Source organism: Camelus bactrianus, chromosome 20 (assembly GCF_048773025.1).
Source record: "Camelus bactrianus isolate YW-2024 breed Bactrian camel chromosome 20, ASM4877302v1, whole genome shotgun sequence".
Taxonomy (NCBI): domain Eukaryota; kingdom Metazoa; phylum Chordata; class Mammalia; order Artiodactyla; family Camelidae; genus Camelus; species Camelus bactrianus.
In genome coordinates, this window is record NC_133558.1 from 2,139,164 (window position 1) to 2,156,001 (window position 16,838).

General features: G+C 59.2%; 1 protein-coding gene across 1 annotated transcript; it reads right to left on the minus strand.

The window, feature by feature from the left end:
* Positions 1-16,707, minus strand: PXDC1 (PX domain containing 1). The gene is made up of 5 exons (XM_074348032.1): positions 15,834-16,707; positions 6,608-6,699; positions 6,152-6,269; positions 2,456-2,567; positions 1-1,045 (listed from the first exon to the last, which is right to left on the minus strand). The coding sequence occupies exons 1-5, from the start codon at positions 16,087-16,089 to the stop codon at positions 928-930; spliced, it is 696 nt and encodes a 231-aa protein (XP_074204133.1). The 5' UTR covers positions 16,090-16,707; the 3' UTR covers positions 1-927.
* Positions 16,708-16,838: the final 131 nt, after the last annotated feature.

Consider the following 16,838-nt stretch of genomic DNA (forward strand, 5'->3'; position numbering starts at 1 on the left):
TAAAAGTAGAAGCATGTGTTTTATTTAATTAAAATAGATTAAAAACAGACTGTGTAGAAGAATTAGGACTCAATAATTTACTATTATTTACACGAGCCAGTTCTGGTCATTAATAGACTCTGTGAGGAGACACACACACAGAAAGCAGGCCTCCCCAAGGGTGAAGGGAGACCCGCTGGGGACACTCAGCGACCGGACCCCCCTGCTCTCAGGTTAACGCGTCACTCATGTCCCTGAGAGCCTGGTAATCGGCAGGAGGGGGCACCTCGGCCGCCGTGCCGCAGCGCTGTGACCCCGCACAGGAGTGCCGAGGAGACGCCGGCAGGAGCTCCCTCATCCTGGGAGAACCGTCCACACTCGGTGCCCGTCACCCGGGCCCCGGCCAGTGGCTCCCCGGGCCCATGGCCAACTCCCCGGCTCAGGACCAGCCTTCCACCAGCAACCCCTTGGCTGACACAGCCCAGTGTCCGGGGAGCAGGTGAAAAGCAGAAATGACAGCCGCACATCCTAGTTCCCGGGGAAGCTGGGGAGACAGTACACACACCATTGTGCCGTCCCCAACTTGGTGACAATTCAGAATCTCACACGAAATGCTTTGTGCGCTTACCAAGTGAGGGACCTGGGTTACCCACCAGGAGGAGGCGTGGGTGTCCAGCCCCGGCCCCGGGACGTCCTGTGGGGACCTGGGGCTCCTCCACGTGGGGAAGCAGCAGGTCCCAGGGATGCCGTGCAGACGGGGAGACCTCTAGAAGCAGCAGGGGCGCCAGGCCCCCGTGACCTGACTCCCGGTTGTTGGAGACATGGGGTCCCCACTCACAGGACACCTGGCTCCAAGGGTGCGGGCAGTGGGGTGGCCGTCCCCGGCACAGCGATGGCAGCAGGGCCGTGGCCACGGTGGGGCAGGGGGGTGGAGAGACCCAAGGAGACTCAGTCCAGAATGTCCGTCTCAAAGGGCACCAGGTGGTAATAGGACAGGTTGGTGACATAAGCCGCCGGGTCGTCGCCGTCCTCCAGCTCTGGGGCAAACTCCCCACCGCTGTCAAACCTGAAACAGAGGCGACAGCACAGAGGTGAGGCCGGGCTGGCTCAGTGACTCGCCCCGACTCCAAAGACGTCCTGCTCCGGCTTCACCCCCTCAGAGACTGTTACTGTCCCTCGCTGAGCAGTGTTTGCCCAGGCCTTCGTCCACCTGGCCACTCCCTCATGGGGCGGTCACCTCTCTCTCCGACACAGCTGCTCTGTGTCAGGCTCTGGGACGCAGCAGTGGACCGGGCCCGGGAACCTGCCACGTGCTGGGCACAGACATCGGCAGCGAAGGGAGGAGGGCCGTGTGGTCACGGCTCCTCATCCAACTGTGGCCCGGGCCACCTGCGCACGCCCCCTGGACCCGGGAGGCAGGTGGGGCCAGGCAGGCGCTGGGTGGGAGTGGAGGAGGCTGGCGGAGGGGCCCCTTCTAGAGGGAGCGTGTGCTCAGTGTGGGGGCGACACGGGGGAGGGGTGGGAAGAGCTCAGGGAGGGACCTGCACCCCCGGGAGAGGTCCCCTAAACACCTTCCCAACCTCGATTCCCCCTGAACAGAGACGTTCCCGCCTCCTGACCCGGACTCAGCCTCCTGAGCTGGAAAAAGATTCCAAATTGTCAAAGACGGCGAACAGAGCAGACGCGCACGAGGGCCTCCCCCAGGCGGGGAACGCACGCTGCCGGTGCTTCTCCCATCCCCCTCAGCTAAGGACCAGGCCAAACAAGGGGCGGGGGCTGCCCCGTCAACCTCCCACCCACGGAGCCGGCCCCGCGCTAGCTCAGGGGACCCGCGGGTCGTGAGCTTTCTTCACAGACCCTGCGAGCGCGCCCACGTGGGGAAGCCGGGGGAGGGGAGTAACGTCCCAAGCTCACACAGCTGGGAGAGCCGCAGGCACGGCCCCGACGGTCACCAAAGCCAAGTCGTGGCGCCCCTCAGGCTGCCGCCCGGAAGCATACCCAGGGGTCGGGCTCTCCTACAGCCCTCATCGGGGTCCCGAGGTCTGTCATCTGAGAAAGGATGGTGGGTGTCTTCTCTAATCCATGCATCCCACGACCAGGGCAGGCCTGTGAGCCACACAGAGGCCACCCGGGAGGCGACGCAAGGCCAACCTGCAGGGGATGCCCCCTCCAGGAGACCAGGCCCCAGAGAGGAGGCAGGTGGTCCCCAGACCCCTCAGGGCCCAGCACAGCACAGGCCTGAAGCTGGGCGGCAACTCAGTGTCCCCCATGCTCAGTCCAAGGAGCTCTGTCCCCACGGGTTTATGAATCAAGTCTCCCTGTCCTGTGGGAGGAGTGGGCACCTCGATAAGTCCCCAGTATTGGCCTCATCCATTGCCCTCCTGCGGAGCTCCGTGTGGGCGAGAGCCCCAGCCCCGGCACCGGCCGACCGGCTGGGGATCCGCGAACAAGACGCGAGTCAAAGCAGCGTACTCACAGGTGCTCCGCCGGGTCCACGGCCAGGTGCTGGTCCTTTCCGTTCGGGATACTGTGGTCAATAACGATCGTCTCCGTGTTCGCTAAACAGAATCCATTGGACCTCATGATTTCTGAAAATGAAAGCAAGAAGGGAGGTATTTGGAAGGGGGTCAGGTCTTGAAGTTTTGAAGTCTGGCGCTCATACAGACCTCCTTACTCCCCCCCCCACCTACTGTGCCCCCTTCTCCCCCACACCGAGAGGACGCTTGGCCGCACGGAGTCAGGGCTGAGCCTGTGCCAGCCAAGAGGTGCACCTCCCCCCGAGAAAGACGCTCGGGTTTTCCGAGCCCCCTCCCCGTTCACCCTCCCCGTGGCTTTAAAGCTGGAGGAAAAAGACTCTGGGTTTGAGGCCAGGCTCTGCCCAGGTAACCTGACCTCTCAAAGCTCCCTCCCCCCGTGTCTGAGGCGAGGGGACCACTATCTACCGCCTGGGGCTGCCACCAGGGTCAAGGAGATCAATGTGCCTTTGCAACCAAATGGGCAACTTCACCTTTTACTTTATACAATTTTGTATTAAAGCTGCCTTTTTATGAACAAGTTGAGGTAATTTTTGTTGTTTTTATATATATAACTTTTTTATTGAAGCACAGTCAGTTTACAATGTTGCATCAATTTCTGGTGTACAGCATAATACTCCAGTCATACGTATACACACATATATTCATTTTCATTCTCTTTTTCACCATAAGTTACTAAGAGATATTGATATGGTTCCCTGTGCTGTACAGTATGAACTTGTTGTTCATCTATTTTATGTGTAGTAGTTAGCATCTGCAAACATCCAACTCCCAATTTATTCCTTCCCACCCCCTTCCCCCAGTGGTAACCATAAGTTTGTTTGCCATGTCTGCGAGTCTGTTTCTGTTTTGTAAATAAGTTTGTTTGTCTTTTTTTTTTTTAGATTCCACACATGAGTGATATCATATGGTATTCTTCTTTCTCTTTCTGGCTTACTTCACTTAGAATGACATTCTCCAGGTCCATCCATGTTGCTGCAAATGGCATTATTTTATCCTTTTTATGGCTGAGTAGTATTCCATTGTATAAATATACCACAGCTTCTTTATCCAGTCATCTGTTGATGGACATTTAGGTTGTTTCCATGTCTTGGCTACTGTAAATAGTGCTGCTATGAACTTTGGGGTGCATGTATCTTTTTGAATTAAGGTTCCCTCTGGATATATGCCCAAGGGTGGGACTGCTGGGTCATATGGTAAGTCTATTTTTAGTCTTTTGAGGAATCTCCATACTGTTTTCCATAATGGCTGCACCAGACTAAGATGTTTATTTTTCATCTTTCTAGGTATTTGGGTCTCAGTTGAGTTTCCCTCCATGTGAAAAGAATTAGGGAAACTACACAGAAAAAAAGAAAGAAGAGTGGATTTCTTCCCCTTCCCCCAACCCAGGATGAAATGACCATTCATCAGATTTGCCAAGTACTTGCTCAGATCTCCACTTTACTTTCTGGAGAGGCGACAACTCAGGTTGGCTGGCCTTTTGTGGTCAGCCAGTCTCGGCGAGACACCAGCACCTGTCTCTTCCCCACCCTCCCATCCCTGGCTGAGCACCCCTAAAGCCCAATGGCCTTGGGGGACCTGTAAGTCGCAAGGAGACCATGAAAAGTCTGGTGAGTCTTTCATGGACGGGGCCTCCGTCTGCCCGGTGTCCTTGTGCTCGGGAATCTGCAGTGACGCGCCTTCCCCATGGAGCCCCAGATCGGGGTGTGGCATCATCAGCCTTATTCCTGGGGTGTCCTCTGCTCTCTCGGGTAAGGACATTTCTCCCAAGTCAGGTTACTATCTTCCTCTTGGCACTTAAGCAATATCTTGGTGGGGATGTGTTGAGACTGTGCAAATCCTGTTTCTCTTTAAACTTCGGCCCACTGATCTCGGTGACCACCAGTGATCTTTTCTGCAACGATGCCCACTGTCCACCTGGTGGTGATTTTCTTTTCTTTTCTTTTTTTTAACCTAAAGCTTTGTTTCCACCTGCCCCACATGCTACCGCTCCTGAGTTCATGGATCCGTCTCTTCCCTTTCCCGCAGACAGTGCAGCTGCCTCCCTCTCCAAGTCCCTCTCCTGTCCTACTCCCAGCGTCCTCCAGCAACAGAACAGAGCCCGGAGCCATGCCTTTTCATTAACTGGCGGACAAGACTCTCCCCATGTGGTGAAAATTAAGGTTGAGACTGTACAGATGCCTGGTTAGTGAAAAATGAATTTATAACTCATTTCCAGGCTTCTCAGACCTGAATAATCTGATTTTTGTAGCCAATATCAATTCATCCAAGCAGCCAGGCCAAGGCTGAGGTGGATGCTGCCTTTTAAGGGACAGACACAGCCATGGTGCAGAAGATGTAAGTCTTCTTAGCCTCCATGATGAGCTTTCAGATGAACATGCAGTGAAGGATGTTCAAGGCATCAGCACAGAGGCCACGCGCCTCCCAGAACCCCGGCCCCGGGAGGTGGCTGGTTCTCACACCGCGAGCGTCTGGCGCCATCTAGTGGAGCCCCGCCCACAGACACTGTGACTCCTCCTCTGCAGTGTCCCTGGGTAGGGGAGCACGATGCCCCCAGAACCGAGGCTCCTGGCTTGCCCAGGGAGGCCAAGCCCCCGCCTTCCTAGCCCTGCACCCCAGGCCTCCTGAGCTCATGGACAGTAGGGAACCAAACCCTCTGTCCTCAGTCCTCGCCATGACCCAAGTATGTACTTAAAACCTCGACGTGGGACCCTAACGTTCTCCCCGTAAAATTCCATCTCCATCCTTTCAGCACTTTAGGATAAACCTGGGTCGTGCATTTACCCAAATCACCGATAAAAACGGCACCAAGACAGAGGGCTGGGATCTCCCTCCCGAGTTACCCAGACAGCATCAGCCTGTTCCCCACACACCCCGGGGCTTTCGGGGTCACCCGAAGCAGTGGGCCAGTGCCTGCCGCCAGCACCAGGCACTGGGAGGATTCTTCCACTCTCCCGTTTGCTCAAAACAGGAAGAAATAAAGCAAAAGAGGCGCGGTGTTGGGACCGCCCACTCAGGACCGACGGGCTGCCCGGGCTCAGGGACGCAGACGCCCACCCCGGATGGACGGCGGCCGTTTGCAGGCTCCTTAGAGAAGGTTCTGCACTCGCGGACGGGCCCCCAGCTCTCCCGCGGGGGCTCCCTGCGAAGTGCCCCTCAGCCGCCTCCGCCTCGAGCAGCGCGAAGACGAAGCCCAGCGTCCTGACGACGCGTGCGGCCCAGGTCCTGGGGAGCCAGGCCTCTCCTCCGCGCCCGGACCCGCAGGCAGCGGCCAGAAGGGGAGACCCGACAGCGCGGACGAGGCCCCCGCACCCCAGGGCTCCGGCCGGACGGCGCGGCCCGCGGCTCACCGCCTCGCGCCCCATCGATGCTTCCGTCGCGGCTGTTTGAGGGTGGCCCAATTTACACGCCAAACAACTCGCTTTGGAAGCAGGCAGAGCAGAAAGCGCAGGTCAGTGGGTAGGAACGCCGGCTGGTGAAAATCCGGACACGGCCCCTCCCCGGCTACTGCCACCCCTGCTGGCTCGTCTCTCTGGGTCCCCAGGGGGCGAGGTGGGCCCGCGCGGGGACAGAGGGCAGCCCGGCGCCCGGAAGACCAGCCGTCCGCGGGGCACCGCCCGCCTCCCGCAGCCGCTTACCCGAAATCTTCACCGGGCTCTGGAAGCTGGGCTGAATTTTATGGACGTTGTCGTTCTTTAACACCTGATCCAGGGGAGACCTTTCGAAGAAGGTGAGCACGACTTCGGACCTGGAATACTGAGAAGAGACACGTTCGTTCCTAAAAACTCTCCTCCCGCCAGGTGGCTCCGACGGCCTGACTGACCCCACCGTCGGGCCTGCGTCCCCCACCCGCGCCAGGCGCGCACGTGGCTCGGAGGCAGGGCCCAGGCACAGGCAGGCCGGGGCCGGTGCGGACAACGGCTACCTCTTCCGAGGGCCGGGTCTGTGCGGGGCTTTCGCACGCGTCTCCCTCCACCTCACAGTGAGCTGGGAGCCCCACCTCCGCTTCTTCCCCGGAGAAAACGCGGGGCACTAGGGCCCGGGAGCCCTTCCTCCCCGCATCGCAGCCCACCCGCAGGCGGCCGGGCACCCACCTTCCGCGGCATACTGATGACGGCCTTGAGCAGCTTCTCCACCTCGTTGAGCCTGGTCTCTATGTCGTGGGCTTCCTTTATGGCGACCAGTCCTAGGATGGAGATGCAAGCGGCTCAGGCAGGAATACAGACCAGGAGGTGTGCTCCCAAATGAAACACAGAACCACCGGCAACCTCGGCAGGGCTGCCACCCCGGGGTCCTGCTCCGTAGATGTCTGAGAAGATTTACCCGCCTCGTGAGGGGCAGCCCTGCCCTGAAAGCCCCGCTCCAACCCTTGATCTAAGTTTCAATGACTCGACAAGTGATTAGCGTGTGTACTAGACTGGCCGCCGACCACAGAAAGCCACAGATGGACCATCGAAAGCTCCCCCCCGGGGCGGAGCAGTCTGGCCAGCTCCGTCATCACCCTGGACAGGGCTGCCGCTCGGCCCCCAGCAGCGTGGTGGCTGCAGGCCTGGGACCCAGCTGCCCCCCAGGACACAGTGGAAGGTCGCTCTGCTGACCACGGCAGCAATGGCCACGCGGTCAGTGCAAACAAAGCCCATGTTTTTTTTAACTTTTTTTTGAGTGAAGGTAGATTTATTCAGAGAGACACATGCTCCAGAGTGCAGGCTGTTTCAGAAGCAAGAGAAAGGCCACAAGGTGTGGGAACTGGGTGCTCAGTTTAAAGTAAAAGTAGTTACACACTGCACGGCGTGCAGGCGTCTCACTCAGAAGGGAGAGCGGCCCGAAGTCCATATTTAGACAAGCTGTTTACACGCTGGGTTTGGGATGAAAAAAACCCCAGCTCTTTTCCCAGAGAAAACCAACGTGGCATGACTCACAGCACCTACCAGAAGCCCAAACATCACCCTCCTCACAGCTTCTGGAAGTCCTGACTGGCTGCTAGAAATGGCAGTGTTTTGTCTTTAAATCACGAGAGCTGGCGGCACGGAGACTGGGGTGCATTCCTGTCTCCGCACGAGCGGTGTGGCACGGATACATCAGCCTCCCCCGGATGGAGCACCTCAGCCGCCAAGCGCATTTCACGTGGCCCAAGATGAGGTCTCTGTGAGCTCCAACCAGACCACGGAGGCTGAGAGCCGGAACTATTTTCAGTCACTAATGCTCAGTTTTCAGAAGTTCTGGTTTGGTTTGGTTTCATACGAAAGAGGCTTTTTTCATTTTGCAGGCAACTCACTAACTCTATCTAGTGGTAAAAATTAACTTCCTGGACTATGCGGTTGAAATTAAGAGGCCCCAGAACAGAACGCTGGGTCCGTGGAAACCAGCGTGCCCCAGACCCGGGGCGGGGGGCGTTTCTGGAATCCTGGGCTGCAGCTGGGGGTCCCCTCACAAAGTGGGGCACGTTGAGTCAAAGCCCAGAATCATTCCCTCACTTCCTGGAGTGCAGGCCGGGCACCCCTTCACCTGCCCACCCGGCGTCCCCACTGTCTGCCTGCCCAGCTTCCCCAGCCACACGGGCCCAGGCAGTCATCCTGAAGACCACGGGCCTCGTCCACACAGCCCTGCTCCTGCCCCACCAGGACACCCCAGTGTCACCCAGAGAAAGGGGCCGGACCACCTTGTCCCCTTCTCACCCACCCCACAGGCTGGGGGCAGCCAGGAGAAGGAAGAAGGGACAGCCAGGGTCAGTCTCGGGACGCCACCTGCCCAGCCCTGAGCTCCCTGCTTAGAATTCCAGACACGCGCGCACACACACACACACACACACACACACACACACAGCTCCGAGATCTCCTGTTTGCTACGGACAAGTCTACAGACGGAAAGAGAGACAGTGCAAAAATCCTCTGAAAAGCTGTTTTTAGAGAGAAGACAATCATGTGAATCATCCCCACAAAGTGCTTCCTCATTCTAAATCAGAACTACTGCTGTGATTCAACATTTATTACACTAAATGGACCGAGTTTATGACACAGTAGTTGTGCTTTTGTATCTTGCAGGTGCGATAAACAGGACGGTTGGCCTTCCGTCCAGTCAGTGCATACGACACGTTCGCACGCGTTTTATAGGACGTAAAGCAGGTCTGGCCCATGGTTGGGTTTACAACCACCAAGGGCACCATTTAGTCAGATACATACATCCTGCTGTACGTTGCTCTTCTTTTAGGGCGGCCAGAATTAGCAAGTAAAACACAGGACACTTAAGTAAATGTGAATTTCAGATAAACAATGAACAATGCACTGGTACGGAGAGACAAACTAAAAACTTTTTCAGTGTTTATCTGAAATTCAAACCTACTTGGTGTCCTGTACTTCATCTGTCTTCTTGGTGACCTGCTTTCCAGAAGGAGGCAGAGAAAGGAAAGAAGTGTGTGGCCAGGCCTCCGGAAGCACATCAGTGTTTAGGCTCCGTGTACAGACCCTCGGGGGCCAGCCTGCTTCGCCAGCTCTGCGCCCTGCGACTCCCCACACTCTGACCCCAACCCCGGGGGAAGGGTCCAAACATGAGATCCAGTCCCACTGGCCTCCTCCACCTCCAGCTCGTATGTGAAAATCACCCATCGCCTTCCAGTCTGTGAAGCTCCCCGCCCCCACCGCCCCCACCAGACCCTGGGCTTGGTCTGCTCTTGGTTCCCCGAGACCTCCATCTACCCCTCCTACTCCACACTGGAACTGCTCCCTCACCTGTGTCCCCAAGTCTACCTGCGAACTGAGGGCAGGAGGTGCCCATGGTCCCAGCCACCAACACAGGCCCGACACTGACACACGCCAGGGAGCCAGTGGTCGCCAGCTGTGCGTTGACGGAGTCAAGCTGCACAAGAGAGCAAGGTCAGGTACGAGTTACCTTCCTGCGTCATCAGCCCGCATCTCGTGCTTCTGGGCATCACCCCAGCCAGACCCCAGCCGGCGGGCTCAAGGTCCCAGGCCTCACAGGCGAGCTGCCCGAGACCGTGGTGGCATCAAATCCACTGAGACACCGGCCATCCTAGTTTGGCTCCATCTGTGGACACAGCACACCTTTCTGCTGCCCTTTACCTGTCTTTCTGTTTCTGAGAGGTCCTTGGAAATGGAAACAGACTTCAGAACAAAAGGGACTGAAGACACACCAGTGGGGGAAAGGAGGATGCTGGAATCCCTCCAGCCTGAACGGAGGTGACAGGTGGCCGTTTTTTAAGGTCTGGCTTTGCATGGGGTACATTTCCATCATTTATGTCCCCATCGCAGCTGCTGGGTGACAACCAAGGGGCGACAGGGATCAGCCTTCCTGAAGCAGGTCCTCCTTTCTCCGAGGAAACCCGTCTCCAGGAACAATGACAAGGTCTTCCCCAGGGGCTGCGGCCAATTAAAGGTAGAGACTCATGGAGCTTCAGCTGGGATGACTGACACCTGCCTCTGGGCGGCGGGCGGCGCTGACCCCAGCACGAGCACAGGGGTGAGGTTGGCACGTACCACAGGGCGGAGGCAGCCGCGCCCCAGGAGGGCCCCTCTCACACCCCAAATCAGTGCAGGAAGGGGACACCACTGGCCACGTTGCTCCCAACAGCCTGGCCTTCTTCAAAGTCTGCATTTCCTCCTCTCCTGGGCCTGGAAATCACCTCCGCCCCCACCATTGTTTTACAAGTGCTTCCCATCACACAGCAGGTGTATTAAATGTGGATGGAAAACATTAAAACAAACAAACCCAGAACCGGCCTCTGGGGCCATAGTGCAGAAATGAAGTAAATCTTCCTTTTAAAATTTCTCACTGTTTCAGAACTCACTGGGGCCCTTCCCACCATGTTTCTCGAGTTCAAACTGACAGGAGCTGAGCACCTGCTGGCACACCCGGAATGAGGGTCGATCCCCACAGTGACAGTGACGCAGCACCACGTGAGGTGGGTGCAGAACCCGGGGCCCGGGACAGACGGCGTGCTGCTGCCCCCCCTCAGGACGTGCAGTCGGGATGCTCCTGTTCTCGCTGCCGGGTTTAACTTTGTGACCCAAGGGCTTTGGCTGTAACTTACTGCTAGAGCTTTTCCAAATGTCACCTGTGTACAGTATCTATCTTAAACTTTATTTTTAAAAATGTGCTTAAGGACAATAATTTAGGATTATCAAAAGCTTTTGTATTCCAGATACTGCTGATGGAACGGAAACTCAGCGGGGATCTTGTCTGAGACTGTCATTTAAAAACTGCAGGCGGGTACAACCATTGTGAATTCGCATAGTGGGACAGGAAACCTCACACCCTTCTGGGTTATGAGGCTGTCGTTCCAGAGCCGGCCAGCAGGGGGCGCCGGCAGCCCGTGGAAGCCGCGGGCTCAGTCCAGTGAGGACCACAGGAGGGGACATCGACTACCTGCCGCGTCCAGGTTCTCCTCTCAGGCGGCTGACTCAGAAGACCTCACAGCCCCGGGAACTTTCTAATTTCTGATAAAGCATAATCACTAATCTGTTTTTAAGATTTCACTCGACACAATTTATGATGTCACAAATTTATGCAGGTACAGCCCAAAAGAGTCAAATATTTGAAACCAAATGATTGATAACACGGCTGTACAGAAATTGCAGTGTGTCAATTTTACACACCTTTGGGGTTAAAATTCAGCCTCGAGCAGTCAGGGCGTCCTTTCTGTCCAAACAAGTGTAGCCTTGAAAATTGGCTTCTGTCGGTTCCAGGGTTAACATCTTTCTGGCAACACAGACGCCTGACTCATTCTTGGGACCCAGACTGAACACGCTGCTATCAGCACAAAGGTCCATCCACGAGAGCAAACACAGACCAGTGTCCTCACCCCAGACGCCTGTGTCCCCCGTCCCTCTTCCGGGAGTGGAGGCTCCGGGCTGAGCACCTCTGCTAACTGTCCCCGCTTCCTCCCACATGGACTCAGGTCTGAATATAACTCAGCACCTTCTGCTGCTAAAATTCTGAAAGTGAAGACAGATGCTTCTCAGGTCAACCGGGAAGGAGCGTCCGTTACCCAAAGAACATCGGTCTCTTAAGGGGAGACTCCCACAGCAGAGCCCCAGGGAACTTTTCTGTAACGTGAACTTTCAAACTGAGCAGATAAGAAATCACATCTCAGAAGCCTGTGCACACACTGTCCAGGGGAGCAGATGGCTGGGGTGAGGTCAGGGTCACAGGGTCACCTTGCCTGCACAAGAGACATCTACATTCCTTCAAGGCTGAGCAGCAGACAAAGTTTGGAAACGAAATACTTCCAGTTTTCCAGGAAAAACTTTCAATGATTACTTCCTAAGTGCCTGTCTTCTAACAGGTGGTCGCCACTTGGGAAGTGGGGCCTCACTGATCAGCCGGAGAGCCTCAGCGAGGTGGTCATTCACTTAAGCATCCCTGCGGCAGGCCCACCTCCCTGGGAGCCCGGGAGGCCCTGTGATACCACAGGCTCCCCTGTGGGTGGCCCACTCCTTGACCCCGCTCCCGCCCAAGGCTCGCAGCCCCTCCCTCCACCGAGGACCCAGGAAGGGGCAGAGAGGGGACTTCCCTCCCCGTCCTCTTCCCACACCTGTGAGACGCCCCTCCCTGACCCCCCCTTCCCTGGACGGCTTCCTCACTCTCCCACCGCCAGCAGAGTCCCCTTACCGAACTCCAGCCTTGACGTGTCTGAGGAGCCACTCAGCCTCCTCTGCCTTAAAACGTGGAAGGAATTCAGGGAATGAGCACACCAGCCGCTCCAGGCTCTCAAAACAGGAAGCACTTGATCCTGAAGCACTGCCTGCCTTCGGCTGTACCAGGTGCCCATCAGGGGACGGGGGCGGAACAGGACTTACAAACACCTGGGGGCAATGGGAGCCAGGGCTCCCCACAGGCTGTGCCCCCATGGCGGTTCTCTTCCTCATGGGCAGGCGCGCGCGCGGGCACACACACACACGACCCAGGGAGTCCATGGTGTCTGCTCCCGGTGACACCACCTCCCAGCCCAACCTGCACAAGCACCACATCCTAACTTCAGGACCAGCAAAGCCACAGGCCTGGTGGGTAGGGGTCCTACAGAGGTTTCAGGGTGACCCCACCTCTGGGCGCTGGGGGCCAAGATGGGAGGAGGCAGGCCGCGTCTGCACCCCTGTCGGGAGGACTCTGGGCGAGGGGACACTGCATGTTCCAGAGCCAAGGGCAGAGTCACGCGGTCCTCACTGTTCAGTGCTCACAATGGCCCTGCCCCACCATCAGTCACACAGTGGGGACTTGTGCTGACTGACCTGCCTGAAGTCACGTGGAGGGAGCAGGTGACAATGCCAGAACCTATCCTCGCCTGCCTGCTTCCAAACTCAGCACTGCCAACTGCTTAGCCTGACGCCTTCTGACTGTGACCTTGTGCCCCCAGGAGGGTCACCCTGACCTTGACCTCGTGTCCCTAGGGGTGTCACCCAATCTTGCAGGACCTCGACTTCCTCATGTGGGAATTGGGGGGCTCTGATGGGGTGAAGAGACACTGCAGTCAGAGCTGTAGCCCCCTGTCCGCCCCCCACCCTCTGTCCAGTTGCTGTGCCCCATGTTCCCAGTGAGCCTACGTTGCAAAGGACGACGAGATGTCTGTTTTCAAGATAACGTGATGCACGACGTGCAAGTTAAGTCAGCGGAAGAGCAGAGCAGTCTCGTCCACCGGCAGCACTGAGCCGGAGGACCGTGTCACAGGACGTGGTCTGTGCTCCCACGTGACACTCCCAAGCAGAGAACCACGTCTGTGCTGGCACTGTTCAGGGCAAGCCAGCCCCCTAGAAAAGAAAGGTGCCCGGCCCCCCTCACCCCAGCCTCCTCCCTGCCCCCACCATGGGGGGATTCTGACCAAGGGCCCTGGGGCGTCTCAGGGTTCAGGGCTCACGGAGCTTTTTGATGAGCCAAGCAGGACAGTGTAACCCAACCCAGAAACAGTTCAGGAAACTTAGACAGAGGGGCTCTGGTGGGGGTCACCGCGGAGCCTGGCAGCCCCGGACAGCACACATGCCTGACGCCCTCCGCGTGCGCGGTCAGGGTGTCCCATCCGTTCATGAAAATAATAAACCTGCCTGGAAACGAGGCGGCATCTTCTTTTCTATTCCTGTAACGTATTTTACTTAGAAAACAATTTCTCTGGGCCTGAGAAAGGAGAAGGACTCCCAGAGTCTGCCTGTACAACAAGCTCAGGCACTGCCGGGGGCGGTGCCAGCTCGCCCCCAGGCAGAGAACCGAGGGCGAGAGCAGAGATGAATGTCGCCCCTCCTCTGGCCCCAGGCCTCCATCTCCTCTCCTCCAGGGGTGCTGGGAGGGCCTTGCAGGAGGCACCCCCCCACCCCGATCAGGACTCCAGCTGAGAAAAGAGCTCCCACTGCCAGCAAGTCAGGCTGTTAGAAAGTCCCTTACACCCAACACGGAGCCTCTAACCACTCCCACCGCAGGCACCACCCCCCCGCAACAGCCCCCCCACATACACACCTCATGCCCACTTCTGATTTTTCCGCCTTTGGAGATTTGAAAGCAGCTGTCACAGCCCTTTCAGTCTGGTTCCCTCCCTGGTGATCACCCTCTTCTGGGACCTTTCTCGAGCAGGTGGCCCCCTCCGTGGAGGCGCTCTAAGAGCTGACACCTCGCAGGCCCAGAGCAGACGCAGCACAGCGAGCACGCGCGCAGACGGACAGAGCCGGGGGGTGCACAGCGGGGCAGGTGGCGCACACTCACCTGCCTTCTGCTCCGGGGAACGCGGTGTCCTCGCCAGGCCCCCAGCAACTGAAGCCACACCCTCCTCCCTGCTGTCTTAAGCCCCCGCCAGAAGCCGCTGGGGGTGAAGTCGGAAACCACGCTACTGCTAACCCCGGTACCACACACGCCAGTCCTCACGCAAAAGTAGGCCTTAGGTACCATGTTACAGGGGAGGGGCCGTGGGGAGCCCGAGTCCCCGAGTCTGCCTGGACTCACCTGAGCGGGGTCACCTGACCGGGGGCGAGGGGCGGGGAGGGCAGGCGCTCCGCCAGCTCTCAGGGGCTCCTGTTTGTTTACGGCCCGACTTGTTCCAGAAAAGACGTAAGTCGTTGAATAAACTGCAGCTCCTTCCTATGAGCTATCCCGGTTTGGGTGTTCAACTGGTACATTTTTAAAAGTGAGTAAATAACACACACACCCAAACAGCAAATCAAGGCAAATGGCTGCCAAGCTTGAAATAATACTAAGCGACGTCCAGAGGGGCTGTAAACGGTGGGGACCTGGGGCGCAGGGCCTGGAAGGCTGCCCGTCTCGCTCAGGGCCTGCAAGCTTGCTGGCTTTAGGAACCTTTCCAAGTGACGTGTCTGCCAGAGGATGTGTCATGAGAACAGCTAATTATCCACATAATTCACACGCTGGGGTGGAGGCTGTCACCAGGGGGAAGTGGAAATTATCTCAGGACCTCAGGCAGACCGCAGCAGAGGAGACCCCCAATAGATGACGGCCTTCAGGAAATGCCCCCAAAGGTGCCCCAGGTCTCTGCTTGGAGGAAGACTCTGGGAAGTGTCACCAGATTCTCAGAGCTGCAGGTGGTCAAACAGGTGGAGCGGTGAGGAGGGGGGACCCCAGTCCTGGGTCTCAACTTCAGCCTCTCCTCCTTCTCCTCTGGCCTCCCATCCGCAGGCCTCCAAAGGCCAGCCCCCGGACACGAGTAAGAAACGGGAAGCCACCACAGTTCTCTGAAAACTCCAGTCCCCGCGAGCCAGGAAAGTCACAAGGCCAGGGAGGAGGCGGCCACGGTTAATCAAACCCGAATGCGGACCCACCCTGGGCGGCCCCTCCGGAGGAGTGACAGAGGCCGCGTGGCACCTCGCACTCGGGCTGTCGGTCACCGGGGAGGGGAGGCGCGGCCCTGCCCGGGGAGGGCTCCGAGGGGGCTGCCAGACGCGCGGCCCGGGCTGGACGATGCCCTCAACGCTACCCAAACGCCGCCCCCTCCCCCGCGCCCCTCCTGCTGCGGCCGGGGCGGGGGTTGCGGTGGCCTGAGCCGCCCGACACAGGAGCTGGCCGGTGGCTGGCCTTGGGGACGGGGACCGTCAAGGCACCCGTCCTGCCGGCCTCCGCCGCTGGGGCTCCGGGCTTCGTGCGCCGTCAACTCCGTCCTCCCGCCACTGCCGCCTGGGCGCCCCCGCATCTGGGAGCGGGCAGGGGTCTGAGTGTCCCTGTCCAGTATCGGGAGGGGGAGCCACAATCCCCGCTTAATAGCAGCCCCTGCGCCCCCTCCCTGCCCCCAGCCCTGGAGCCCGCCCAGCCCCTGTCCCAGAGTCCCCTGAGCCCCCGGCCCCGATCCCCCCAGGCCCCCGAGACCGGGCCCGCGCCCACCTTGGCGCAGCGGCCCGCGCGCCAGCTCCGGCCGGTCCTCTGGGAAGGCGTCGCGGAGGCGCTGCCACAGGCGGCCCAGGTCGGCCAGGCTGCGATGCAGGTAGAGCACGCTGCGGTCCGACCACTCGGTGCGGATCTCGAAGAACTCCTCCTCGTCGCCGCGCCGGCTGACGATGAGCCTGCGGATGCCGTTCACCCAACAGCCACGCACGAACATGTTCACGAGCGACGTGCCCTCAAACACCGCCGAGGCCATGCCGCGGGCCGTGCATGCCCCCGCCGGCAGGGGGCGCGCCCGCCCGGGCCGGTTCCGCCCGGGGTCGGGGTCTGCAGGGAAGGGCTTCTCCCCGAGTCCGCCCGGCGCCAGGGACTGCTCCGGAGTCTGTCTGGAGCCGGGGTCTGTCCGGGGTCTGCCTGGAGCCGGGGTCCCCCTGGGGCCGGGGTCTTCCGGGAGCCCACCGGGGTTGGAGTCTATCTAGGGCCGGAGTGAGGTCTTTTCAGAGTCGGATTGGTCCGGGATCTGTCCAGAGCCGGTCGGGGGTCTGCCCGAGGTCAGTCCGGGGCTGGGACCCGTCTGAAGTCTATCCCGGGTCGGATCAGGGATAGACTATGGGATCCGCCAGGAGCCGGGGTCAGGCCCAGGTCCTTCCGCAATCTGTCCAGAGACGAGATGGTCGGGGGCCTGCCAGAGTCCGGGTGTGCCGGGGCCCGGGGCCGTGCGGAGAGCGTCTGTCGCGGTCCGCCCGGCCTCCGCGCGCTCCCCGGGATGGCGCGGCGACGAGCCGCGGGGGCGGCCGAGCGGCGGCTTATAAGGCACTTCCCATCGCGGGCGGCGCGGTCGCCGACGTCGAGGCCGCGGCCGCGTCCGCCTTCCCCGCCTCCGGGCGAGAGGACGCGCCGCGCGCGGAGGGGTGGCCTGGCAGCCTCGCCCCGCGCCGCGCCGCCTCCCGAGCCCGCGCTGCTGGGGCCGCGGGGACCCCGGCCTCGGGGCGGGGCGGAAACCCG

Excerpts from the sequence above, each read along its gene's own strand:
- PXDC1 (XM_074348032.1), bottom strand. The coding sequence starts at position 16,089 with ATGGCCTCGGCGGTGTTTGAGGGCACGTCGCTCGTGAACATGTTCGTG. Across the intron at positions 6,270-6,607 it reads TCATCAGTATGCCGCGGAAG|TATTCCAGGTCCGAAGTCGT; the intron begins GTGGGTGCCCGG and ends GTCTCTTCTCAG. Across the intron at positions 1,046-2,455 it reads GTGGACCCGGCGGAGCACCT|GTTTGACAGCGGTGGGGAGT; the intron begins GTGAGTACGCTG and ends CCTCTGTTTCAG.